This window comes from Crocodylus siamensis, chromosome 5 (assembly GCF_052110815.1).
Source record: "Crocodylus siamensis isolate JL-2025a chromosome 5, ASM5211081v1, whole genome shotgun sequence".
NCBI classification, from domain to species: Eukaryota; Metazoa; Chordata; order Crocodylia; family Crocodylidae; genus Crocodylus; species Crocodylus siamensis.
Window position 1 is genome coordinate 83,533,008 of NC_143399.1, and position 12,580 is coordinate 83,545,587.

Here is a 12,580-nt window from a genome sequence, read left to right on the forward strand (position 1 = left end):
ATAACTGATGTAATGAACCAAAGGAAGACCTCTCTGCCCTGTCCCATCTATATGCATCTAGCTTACTGCTGACAAGCACGGGAAGAGAGGGGTTCCCTTCCTATGCCATTATGTGAAGGACCAGGTTTAATCCAGCAAATTATCATCTTGCATTACCAGCATTTATTTAAATCCAGCCATAGTACAGTATCTAATGATTTGATAAGGAAAGAGTAAACTTTATTTTCAAGGGACTCCCCTCCTCCCTGAGTTTTATGTAAGCACAAGAGGCCGACAGCTGACAAAAGCATTCAGTCCAAGACATCTATGCCACCAAGACAACTAGTGTAGCATGTGAAAAAGCTAGGCCAACCCAATTTGCTATGCAAGCTGTCAAGGATCATGACTGCTGTTGAAACATTGCCTTGGAAGGATCAGAGCAGCTGTCGACATGCTGGCTGATTTCATGCTAGCTGCACTCAAGGAAGAACAAATGCCACAACAAGTAGTTCTTCAGACAAACTTTCAACCATTTTAACAAATTCATTTTTATCCTGTGATTTCTTTGTGCCTTCATGAGAAAGCCATACAGTGTTCTTATTTTTATTTTTCACTTGATGACCTATTTAAACCATTTATTCAGGGCTGAAGATGGATGAGTCTACCATCGGCCAGTTTATTATTATTATTATTTTTTTTTTACATGCGTTGACAATAAAAATACAGTTTGACCAGAAGTTACTGGCACTTTGTAACAACTCATAACCACTAGATCATGAGTAGCTTTGAACTTAATCATTATCTCTTAACACTGAGAAAGGCATCATTCAGCAGGCAGCGGGCAAGGAACAACTTATCAACATCTATAAGTAGTCTCCAGGTTCATACAGACCCTGCTCCCGGAGTGTCACAGTGCAGTGTAAACTGCATAATTCCATGCCCCTGGCCTCTCCAGACAGCGTATTTTCATAGAAATCTGTACAGTAAAGTAGTCTTTTTATGGATAAAAAAGATTGTTTTTGGCAATCTGGTTCATATGAGATCATAGAGACGAATTATTTTGCTTTTAAAACTGAATCCCCCATCCCCCCAGTGTCCTTCTTCTGGACACTGCCAATTGCTGAGATTTATGGGTAGGAGGGGACCACTGAAATTTGAATTCTCTTTTTCCCCAGGTGGGACAGCTTCAACACGAGGGACAGAATGTCCTCCCCACAACAAAAAGGTGACAGGCTCCATACCAGCTATGAACTGACTGCCCAGAGGAGTTTTCCATCTATTGACTCCTCTGTGAAATTGTATGGAATATGAACTTTCATTTCTACCCCGGAGAACTTTTACAATCTTTTCTCCAATGCCTGATGAAGGGTATTTGTGCCCGAAAGCTTGCAATTAAAGAATTGTTTTTGCAAAGATCTTGTTGGTCTAATAAAAGATATCTCTACTATGAGTCCTGATTGCCTCCCCACAACTTGCACTCACCCTGCTGGGTTGGGTAACTCCTGAGAGACGAGCACTGTAGGCTATGATCCCCCGCAGGGTGAACCCAGGTCTGTCATAAATCAGTGCTCTAGCTGTTGACTTGTGTAAAACAGGAGTGATGCCTGACTGTCATTTCTGAATGAAAGAGAGTATGGTCATAGCATTCTATCTGAATTTCAGCAAGGTCCTAAGTCTGGGAAGTATACTCTAGGCATACCTCTCAGGAGACCTGGAGGAAGGAACATCTAGCTTGAGGATCCTAACTCAACTCTGGCATGAGACAGGAACTGAGCTGCTCAGCCCTAACTAGCCAGTGCCTGTTCTGAGCACTCTCAAAATCTTTAAAAACTATTGGCACCTCAAGAATATTATTAGAGAAAACTTTGCTACTTACAGACTTTAGGTACCTATGGTCCTCAGCTGTTTTGTGTATTGCACTCTTGGACTTGGGTACCTAAATTCCATCTCAATCCCAGTTTAGGCACCGAGGTCTTTTTAAGACTATGGGCCCAGTCCTTTCATGAAGTTATTAATTTTACAACTGAATATGTATTTTCTGAACTTTTAGCCACTACCTCATAGAACTGAGTTCCAAAAGGTATATTACATGCAACAGTTTTAAAACAAAATGAATATGAAATCCAGAACCATATATTAACCTAGAGACACATGAATTAATTTTATTTTATTTGGACTCTCAGAACCCCATCCAGTTTCCAAAGAGAAGGGATTGCATCCAAAATACCTTATAATAATATCAATAAATCAATAACTGCCAACTGCAGCTTTGTTTTTTCAACTTTCTGTTGAATTACCTGAACATATAATTGTTGTTAAGAGAAACTATAGAAAAAATATGGTGTTCTTTGTATGCTTTTTAAAAATAGTATGTAAAATTTATTATGGCAGTGACTACACTGAAAACAAACACATAGCCAAGAAAACACTGCTTAGGTAAATTTTCTTCTCAGAGGCTGTCTAGACTGTGAAAAGGGGGGTTATTTTAGATTAATATTTGAAACACCCTTTCACACCTAACTTAGACATAGCTTGATATGTTTATATTTATGTCAGCTGGTCATGTTACAATCTATCACTGTCAATGCATCTTGTTTATTGGTGGAATATAAATTTAAAGGTAGGCTCCAAAGTTGCTGTACTAATGCCACAGTGAAGATAAGCCCTTAAAAGGAGAGCACAAAACTCATAACCCAGAGGGAAGAGGCCAAAGCTCTCTTTTGAGACCTATCATGTTAACCTGCTAGAGGGGACCGCTGGCAAAACTTAAACACAACCCAGGCAGTCTGTCTAAGCTATAGCAGCTTCCACAGGCCCCTCCCTCTATGGACTCCACACTATTGCATGTTGTATTTTTTTTCCAAGATACCCCCACTTTAAGGACCTGGAGCCAACAGCTGCCAGGTGCCTAATAAGGGCAGCCATCTTAGATTCAGGGCTGCCCATATAAACAAGGCAGCTCTGCTGCTGGAGGGCAGGCAACAACATTGCCTGGCTGGAGGGCTGCTAGTATTGTCTGGAGGTAAGGGAGAAGCTGTAGGAAATGGTAGGACGCTCCTGGTCCTGGGCATGACCTAAATCTGCATCCTGCTGGGAGTGGGTGGCCTGGTGGGGCTCCCAGTGATGCGGAAGCCCCCAGGAAATGCCAGGTCAGTTACCACCTGGGTGAAAGGTGTGTCGGGGTGCCTTAACCCCTAGCCCCCATGACTGGGTGGGTATGCCCTTGTTTTGGAGGGCCCAGAGGGTGGACCCTCAGAGAATGAGAAAAGGGCCATAGACTCAGGCCTGTCTGAGTTTCCCTTGACTGGCCCATGCTGGGGCCAGGACCGGAAGGGACACGGGCCCACTGCAAGGGATGCCCAAGAGCTGAGGGCCTGGGGTCCTGACTGACCTGGAGATGGGCCAGGCCTAGATGAGTTGAAGGTCTCAGTGGGGGGACCACACCCGAAGGGGAACCAGCTCAGGGAGCTATGACTGTGGGACAGCCTGCCTGAAGAAGAGGAATCCAGGTGGGGTTCAATAGGAGGATTCTGGGGCCCACTGGGGGGGCCGGTGATTAAAGGAACATTGAGATGCCATCTGCGAGGCTTGGGCTGAGGCGTAGGGGAGGAAAGGAGCTGCAAATAGTGTCCCCTGGCATCGGGGCAGAAAATGGGCAGCCTCCTGCCTAACTAACATCTATTACTCAATTAATATCAAGGCATGGCAACTGAGAAGGCGGGTGGTTAGCCCAGGAACAGGTGGGTGGGCCACACAGAGATCGGCCCCAAGCAGGCCCCCTGTTACACCTCCATACCCAATACTCCTTTTACTGCAGGCCTATGGCAGTCTACCATGGACAAAAGGACAAATGGAATGATCTGCCTTCCATTATAACCTTGAAAATTAACACAATAGAAAGTAAATTCTTTTTATTATCAGCACAGCATGAATCAATGTTGATAGTTAAGATTTTCAATTCTGCCCATGTCAAAGGGGCATTTTCAGTTGCTTTTAATGGTTTCAGTCTTCTACTTTTCTTTACAGAATTTGGCAATTTGTTCATAACCTGGGAGCAATTTTATTTTTTTCACTTTGATTGAGCCAATGCAATATAGCTTTTTACAAAGAGAACAAAGTTAGAAGGATGAGATGCGTATTACCCATTTAAAAGCTTTTTTGTGAACAGCTCATCACAGTAAGTGTGAATGGCAGATAACTGCAATCTGACTAGAAGCGAGACTGACAATTACATATGGGCTCGGTAATCTATCATTTGTTAAAGATAGACAGGTATTAAAAATGTACTTTGCACCTGACTGGATTTTGCAATATCTTAAAAGCTAACTAGCCATCTGCCAGGCTTCTAATGATCTGGCAAGTTTGTAGACAATGCAGTGGTTTATCAAGGTTGGAAGCACAGGGGTGCTTTCTGCCTCAGCACAGGAGGGTGGAAGGAATGGAAAAAAAACCCTCCAGAAGTGACCTTACTTTTTCTAAATGAAGAGAAAACTACCACTGAAGTTGTCACCTATTCTGTATGTTGATGACTGCATCCTGTGAGGTCCAAAGCACTCTAATACAACAAATCGTATAGTTCATGCATTTTCACATTGTAGTCTGTCACAGAGCACTAAGGTTCCTGCTCCTCTAAGAGAAGAGAATGCCTGGGGAGAGAGCCCAAAGAGCCAGACAAGAGCCCCAGTGCAGGTTAACATGACAACCACCTAAGGAAGGAATTGGCCACACATGCACCTGGTCAGCTGGCTGGAAGAGGCAGGGCCCTAGGCCCATATAAACCCTAGGGCTAGGGCTAGGCAGGGCAGTCGCCTGCCAGCAGCCAAAGGGGAAGGAGCCTCCAGGGAGGAACAGACCAGAGATGCTGCAGCTGCCAGGCATGCTGCCGTTAGGGCTAATGGGGCTCCAGGAGCCCACAAGATACCCTGCCTACTAGGCACTTAGTACCAGAAAAAATGTGTTACTCTTTTAAAGGGGCAGAGCACACCCTGAACTTTGGTGTTCTGTTATAGCCCAGGGGCTCATGCTTTCATTTGCTGTTTTATAACACCGGTGTTTTGGGTGAGGCTTTTTGGGGAAGGAGGAGGCCTCGTTGGGGACCCCAGGTGCCAGTGAGGGGCAGAGACAGGCTGAGGTGAGACAGCACCAGTACCATCTGCGAGGCTTGGGGTGTAGTAAAAGGGTGGTATGGAGCCATGCATATAGCCCAGAAGGCTGAGAGGGTCTTAGGAGATATCATGAAGCAGGATGCCAAGGGGTCTATGAACCCCAGGGTCCAGTAGGATCCAGCAATACTGTGTCCAAACATAGAAGATCAAAGGACAGCCTCCCAATATAAATAGTACCAGCAAGACGTGGGGGGCAAGACAGAGGGTGCCTATTAAGAAAGACTGGTATGGTAAAGGGGCCCTAGGGGCATCACAGCCATCCCTAGGGACACCCACCCTGTTTCATAGTCAAGAGAAGAACTCATGTTCTTAATTTAAGGATGTACCTAATACCTATGCTTTTGCTGAAGTGAGAACAAAGAACTCAACTCAGCATCTTGCAGAAGTAACCAAGAAAGAAGAAGAAAATTAGTGGAAAAGAACAGTATGTAAAAAAAGGCTGTGTCACGGTACCCACAAATATGATAGAAGCCTTGAGCTTGTGAAGGCAACAATCTGTCATTTCCCAATTGCACTTTACTTTGAAATCTTCCCTACTGTACACACACACACACACACACACACTTAAAATATTAAAATATATATATTTAAAAATAAGATTATGGGTTGCTGGCATAACTCGGGGAGTGCAAAGGACATCCACATTTGAGTGAGATGGTACAAGCTGGCTTTCAGAGGCCCAGGGTAGCCCCCGCTGTAGGTGGGACTGAAATGGCACTTTTGTCCAGAGCAGCTGAATTTCAGTCCACAAGAGAAACTAGCAATTAAAAATAGAAGGGATATGCCCAATTTTGAATAGCTTTATTATGCATTCTGATAATGGGCACTAATGCTCTTCTTTGCATTTGCAATTTGTGATAGAAACACCATGCTACCTGAAAACTTTCCAAATCAGTGCACTTCAGGGTAAACTCAACAAAAGCTGGCTAGCTTTTAAAGCATTGCAAAAAATATTACAGTCATATGAAAAACAAATTTTTAAGACTTAGGCTCTGGAGTCACAGTCTACAAAATTGCTTTCCTAGAGGTCTGATTCTTCAGCTGCAGAAATAAGGTATCATTGGGAAGTTCTTGCATTCCACTGGGAAAGAAGCAGGCTCTGCCTTTTGGTTAAAATGTAATACTACATTTTCATTTGTTACTGCACTGAACTGTTTGTAACTTACTTTTTGTATTGCCTTTCCTTTATGTTTTCCTTCTATTTTGAATATGGGGAGGAGGAGCATAGGGAAAAAATCAAGATACGTTAAAACTGAAATATTGAACTAAACATGACCTGTAAATGATCTATTCTGTTAAATATGGACTGAGCTCTTACACAAGTTTTGGGAGCATGCAGACTGTTCTGTCTGCATTACATGCTTATTCAAAACACATTAAAAAATTAAAGCAAACCAGAGTAACAGCCATTTTGCTTTAGATTTATAGAGAAAAAATATTTTGATAGAAGTATAACAAACTGAGTCCATCTTGGATCTCAATAAGAAAAGTCAAACATGTAATGGTAAAAATTACATCATCTGCCATCTTTAGAATCATTGCTTTACTTCAGACAACAGTAGCACAGAGGTGCTATTTTGAGGACAACTCGGCACTGTATTTGTTTTCCATTTGATTTACTGTCTAGAACAATTCCAATTGCTGACCACACATGAACTTTATTAAACCTCGGAGCTTTCATCAGCTCTAAGAACTAAAAATTTGCTCAGGCTTGATAACTGGTCAATAGTTATTTACCAGGTTTTTTTAATACAAGTGACTAATGAGCTGAATCGATAATTAGGATTTTGAATGATTTCAATGAAAGAAATGTGCAAATAAACTTTGAGGAAATACAAAGAGATGGAGTGATGATGATGTATTGCAATCTGAATAGGAATTTAGGTCAACATTTGCAAACTTAGATACTTAAAATTTAGTCACTGAAATCTGTATTTTGCTGAGTTCTTAAAGCTTTCTTTGGGTACCATTGAGAGTTAGATGTACCCTGCACATCTAAAAATCCTTCACATGGAGTTAGAAAACTAATATTAGGGACCTACTTTAAAAACGTTTATGTCCTAAGTATTCAAGGTCTACAGGTAAGAATTGGCAGTTCTATAAAACTAATGTCAAGCCTTAACAATCAAAGTAAAGCACATTTTTCCATCACAAGGGGAACCAGGCATGCATTATATATTATACCCAGGCACAAAGTTATTAGATTATTCTTTCTTACCTCTATTCCTTCCTTATTTAAGGCATATTCATCAAAGTTCAAAATAGCAGTCTTAATTGTCCGTGGAGGGGGTAATACTGTCAAGCCAATATTGATAGCATTGCTTCGCTTCGAGTCCAACACAATAATTTCTTGTCGCTTTCCATCTGCAGCAGTTTTCTTGGTAAATAAAGATAAAACAAAAAAAATGATTCTCCCAGTAATTTTCTTATACCATACTGCATAAATGCACACTTCTTTTCAATGATTTACACTGATACAATTATGCAATAAAATACAATGGAATTAAAATTACTCTTATGTGTCTGAAACTGCCAAACCCAAGCTAAATCCTAAGGTAACTCACACCCACAAATCTACACTGATGTCAACAGGCATTGTCAAAGTTAAAGCCAGAAGGAGAGATCAATCTTATTGTGCAAGATATTTTGATTTATGTATTTTTTGCTATGGGAATACAGGTCATTTGGGACTGAGTCACAATGTTTAACAAAAATGTAAAATTATCAGTACAAAGTGACACTTTGCTCCGTCTGATAAAAAATAAATGGTGGCAGGAACTGCTGGAGTTCACAGAAACTGCTTGTAGAAGCGTTGCCTGGTGTTCAGAGTAGGGACCCGTGATCTCTTCCCAGCTGATGATGACTGACTGGCAGACCCTGGCTTTACCACACAACATCTCTAGCTCATTTGGGAGATGGAAACAGTAATGTCTACCTACCAAGCAGGGTTTCTATGGCTTGATTCAGGGGGCTCTTATATTAGAAAACAGATGTGATGCCCCCCTTGGCACTAGTAACATAACTCTCAGAGGAAGCTTTCTATTAGGGGTGTACGAAGCAGACAGTATTCGATTCAGATTCAGCCTGATTTGAGGGACAGTGATTCGATTTGATCAGCAATTGGCTGTGGGGTGACCTCGGGTGACACCCCTCCCCAGACCTAGGAAGCACCACTTACCAAGCTGGCGGGGGGTGTCTCCTGCACATTCCGTGGCAAACCTGGAAGTGGATCCAAAGTACTTCTGATCCACTTCCGGGTCTGTTGCTGAGCATGCAGGGGATCCCCCCACACTCCTGTGGGATGCTCCATCTGCCCCACCATATCAGTGTTTACGAGCCACACCTGGTACCTTGAGGGACGTACAAAAAGCATATAAATCAGTGTCGATGGCCGAATAATCGAATCTCTCTGAATCGATTCAGAGGCTTCTGATTCAATTCAGAGAGATTAATGGGTCTCCTGATTCGATTTGTATTTGGAAATTTGGCCACTGAATTGGGCCAAATCTCATCTGAATCGAATCAGCAACTGAAGCTTTGCACAGCCCTACTTTCTATACCTCTTTTATGAATGTGCAGCCCATAGTTGCTACCTGGTGGTCCTCTGGCTGGTGAGGCAAGAACCTCCTTCCCTTGCTTGAGGTCATGGTAGTTTCACTGATCCCTGCAAGGGTGTGAATCTACCTCCTCTGTTCTCTTGCCTTTTGGGAACTCCCATATGGAATCAGGCATAAGATGGTCATCTTACTTGCCAAAGATTTTGAGATTATCACACAAAATAACAACATATGCACAAACAAACAGTAAGCACATGCAAAATATTAGCAATGATCAATATTATAGATTTCACTTAAGGGTTCAATGCAAAGAAAAGTTCTCTCCATCCAGCACTGAACATGTGCAAAGTTCATTTAGCAAGCTGATTTGCAAAGCATTCTGAGGGCTTCATAAAAAGTTAAGTTTGGCCCTCAGTTGAGGGATTGAGCTCTTTAATTTTTATTTTTTAATTTTTTTTTTATTGCATATCTTTAGAAGGTGTCTTTATGGCCAGCCTGAGTTTAATTAATACAGCTCATCTAAAGTGGAGTCTATTCCTCAGTCTTTTTTATAGTGTGTGGGTGCTTCATTTTGTCCTCTCTCCTTTGATAACACACAGTGAATGCCTAAGAAGCAGTTCTTCGGGTCTAAATTTGGCTCGAATTTAGGTTAAAAGTTAACACTAAGGGCCTTGTTACATGGTGATTTTGGGCAGGTTCTGGAGCTCTTAACACCTGGATTATCCCCACAATAACACCTGAAACTGGCCTTAAGCATTTGTTATACAGATCAATGGTATCCTACTCCTGGGTAAGATTATCTCTGACTCCTGTTACCCAACTTGTAGCTACCCCATAGCCACTTTAGACTGCACCTTAGTATAAACACCCACCTGAACCCCCTCCCCCACTCGCTGGGATCAGGTCCCCTTGCACCAGAACCATGGATCCTGGTTCACTGCCCCCAACCCCTCCCTGCTTATTTGTGGCTGCCTGTGTTGCCTGTCCTTAGGAACAGGCAGGGAAAGGTTAATCTGCCTGCCCCACCATCGCTGCTGCTGCTCTTAGGGCAGGCTCAGCCTGGTGAAGAGCAGCAGACTAGCAGCAGTGCCTAGGTAGGTGAGTTAACCCTCCTTGCCCTCCAGGATAGACAGCATAGGCAGCCACAAGTAAGCGAGGAGGGGAAACTGGGGGAGCCCTGGTGGCAGGGAGGAAGCCTGGAATGGGAGAGTAGGTGGGACATTTACCTTTCAGTCCTCCAGGCCCCTCCTGGCCTGAAGTGTGACTGCCCCAAACTCAAGCTAGCACTAGCACCCATAAACTTCTGTGTGGCTCATAGTGCAAGGTATAACAAGGCCCTAATTTAACAAAGCACTTAAGTCTATGCTTGTTCTTAACCATGTGTTTAAAGTCTAGTGCAGACACTAAGAGTGAGACTGTAGCCTCCCTCCTTTCCCTGTTACCTGCCTTATGTTTAGCAGCACAGGTGGGGGAGCAGCAGCCTCAGCTGGGCTTTATTTTCTGCAAGTGGACAGAATCTGAGAAGAGATTTTTAGCTCCACTCACCAATACTGACAGGCATGATGAATGGGGAGTAACCTGGTGTTGGTGCATTACTTCCCCTGTGGGTCAAGGAAGGGTAGGCAGGGGAATTCTTAATGTCTGAGTCTCAACCTGTTTCCAGGCTTACAGCTTAACAATGCAATTATGCTCTGCTACTTATTCAGGGACTGTGTGAAAGCCAACACTGGGCCATAAATTATCTAAAGCCTGACCTATACATAGATGCTGTACTAGCATAATTGTATTGGATAAATGTGATTTTATTTCCTTTACTGGAATTGTTATAGCATGACAACCTCTGGGGTTGATGCAGTTTTATCAATACATATGTGCCTTTTCCTGGGATAGCTTACTCCTCTTTCTCTACAGGAATAGCTGTACTGGTATAAGTAATTTTATAGCAATTTAAGTAGGCCTGCTATGAGGGAGATCATAACACTTTAAAATGTGTTTAGATGAGACAGATTACTTAGATGGGCAGTTTAGAGGTGTTCTATGGATCAAATGTATACAAGCTCTTCAAAACTACAATATATTTTTTTTAACCACTTAGAATATGTATTTAAGTGACCGAAAGTGAACTTCTCTCTCAATTTTATAGCTCTTTTTTGTGGGATTTACTTTCTTCTTGACATCTGTAAAAGCACCCTGAACCATGCTGGATCTTTCCCTCAGCAACACAACAGGGTATTTTCTTTATTTAGGATTTGATTTATGGATACTGTAATATATTCGTTTCTCTAAACCAGTCATTTTTACTTGCAGAGCTATTAGTCAATTTTCTAGGACCACAGTTAGTGGTCAAGACCACATAAAAATCAAAGACCACTTCCACTTCCTCTTGAGACTCAATCACACTTGGTTACTTTTGAACTTATACTTCACTGTACAAAATTACACAGCCCCAAAACCTTCTACAAGAGGGCTAAAGGCTGGAAGAAATCGAGTTAAATTTAGGCTTTCCACAAACAATCTGTATATCCACTTTAGTCACTGAGCCTGACAATGCAGATGTCAGTGTGAGAAGGAAAGGTAGTGACTGGGATCATTTCAATCGTAGAAATTCTCCTTATTTTCAATAAAATTGTGAAAGACAGATAAAATCTACATGGATTTTATATCTCTGTGGGCACATCTACACGTGGGCATGTGGTGCCATTGTTACTGTGCTGTCATTTAGTACTTCCTTTTAGAAGTACTAAAACATTGTGCAGTAACAGCCTGGACTGCACCATGCTGGCAGTACACAGTTATTTTTGGCCACTACATTGCTGTAGCAATGCACTATAATGAGGGAGCATGCTACAGCTACATAGCAGTGGCATCATGGTTTTTGCCAACGGACACTACAGCGCCGTAGCATCTTATGTGTGTAGCAGGGTGCAAGTACTTTAAACAACTATCTAACAACTGAAAGAGGAATAGGTTTTAGATCAATTTGGGAAAGCAGATTAAACAGGGATCTCTCAAATGAACAGAACTATGAACTGAAGACAAACAAATTGACTACATTTGAGCGTCATCATCCTTTTCCATCCAATTGTTAGAAGCTCGGGAAAGCACAAATCAATCTATGTGTGTATCGTCTACCCTCAAATGCTTTTCCTATAGAAAACAGTTGCTGACCAGGTGCGCACAGGCACGCACACACACGCGCGTGCGCACACACACACAGAAGGTAGTTACATTACATTAGCATGGTGTTGCTTCTGGACATGTTTTACTAGCTCATTAATGCAGAAAAATTTCAGATGATCAGATAGTTGAAGGTACCGATTAGATTCAAATGCTAAGGAATAAATATATAGGAGATTATTTCAAATGCTGTAGGCTATATTAAGCAGGTCCTGTAAGGAAAGGGGAATCTATTCATATTTATTATTTCTGAGTGTGCTAACAAGCTCACCCCTGTGCAAGACATCTCTGGCCAGTTCTGCCACTTTCGTCATGGCCAAGTGGTTCAGCAGAGTACTCGCACGGTAAGGGAATTATTCAGTATGACTACAGTAATAATGACAGAAGGAGTCTGCACAGAAGATAATCTGTTCTTTGAAGAGTACTGAGACAACAGGTCAAACTTGGAAACCTAGAGAAAGATGGGATGTGGGCCAGGGGGGAGGGGGAGGAGAGGTTTAAGTTTTTGTTTGCTTTTCTTATTCTGAGTATTATAGGAGGAGTGAGATTTAAAGCAATTTCTCCCATGCACAGGTAAGTCAGTACTCTCATACAAGTGAGAAAAAAGACCCTTCCCAAACTATACCCTTTCCAGAAGAGTCATATGGAGGAAGTTATGTTGTTGTGAGCAAATCAGAGTGTGAGAACACAATTATGGCCAGC

At 42.3% G+C, this 12,580-nt stretch overlaps 1 protein-coding gene across 11 annotated transcripts in view; it reads right to left on the minus strand.

Moving 5' to 3' along the window:
• The window catches only part of FHOD3 (formin homology 2 domain containing 3), a 642,552-nt gene that overhangs the window by 78,683 nt on the left and 551,289 nt on the right, over positions 1 to 12,580 (minus strand). For all 11 annotated transcript variants that reach the window (XM_090049608.1, XM_090049605.1, XM_090049607.1 and 8 more), the window contains one exon: positions 7,363 to 7,521. In XM_090049608.1, the coding sequence (XP_089905734.1) occupies positions 7,363 to 7,521 (159 nt within the window). The remainder of the gene's footprint in view (positions 1 to 7,362; positions 7,522 to 12,580) is intronic.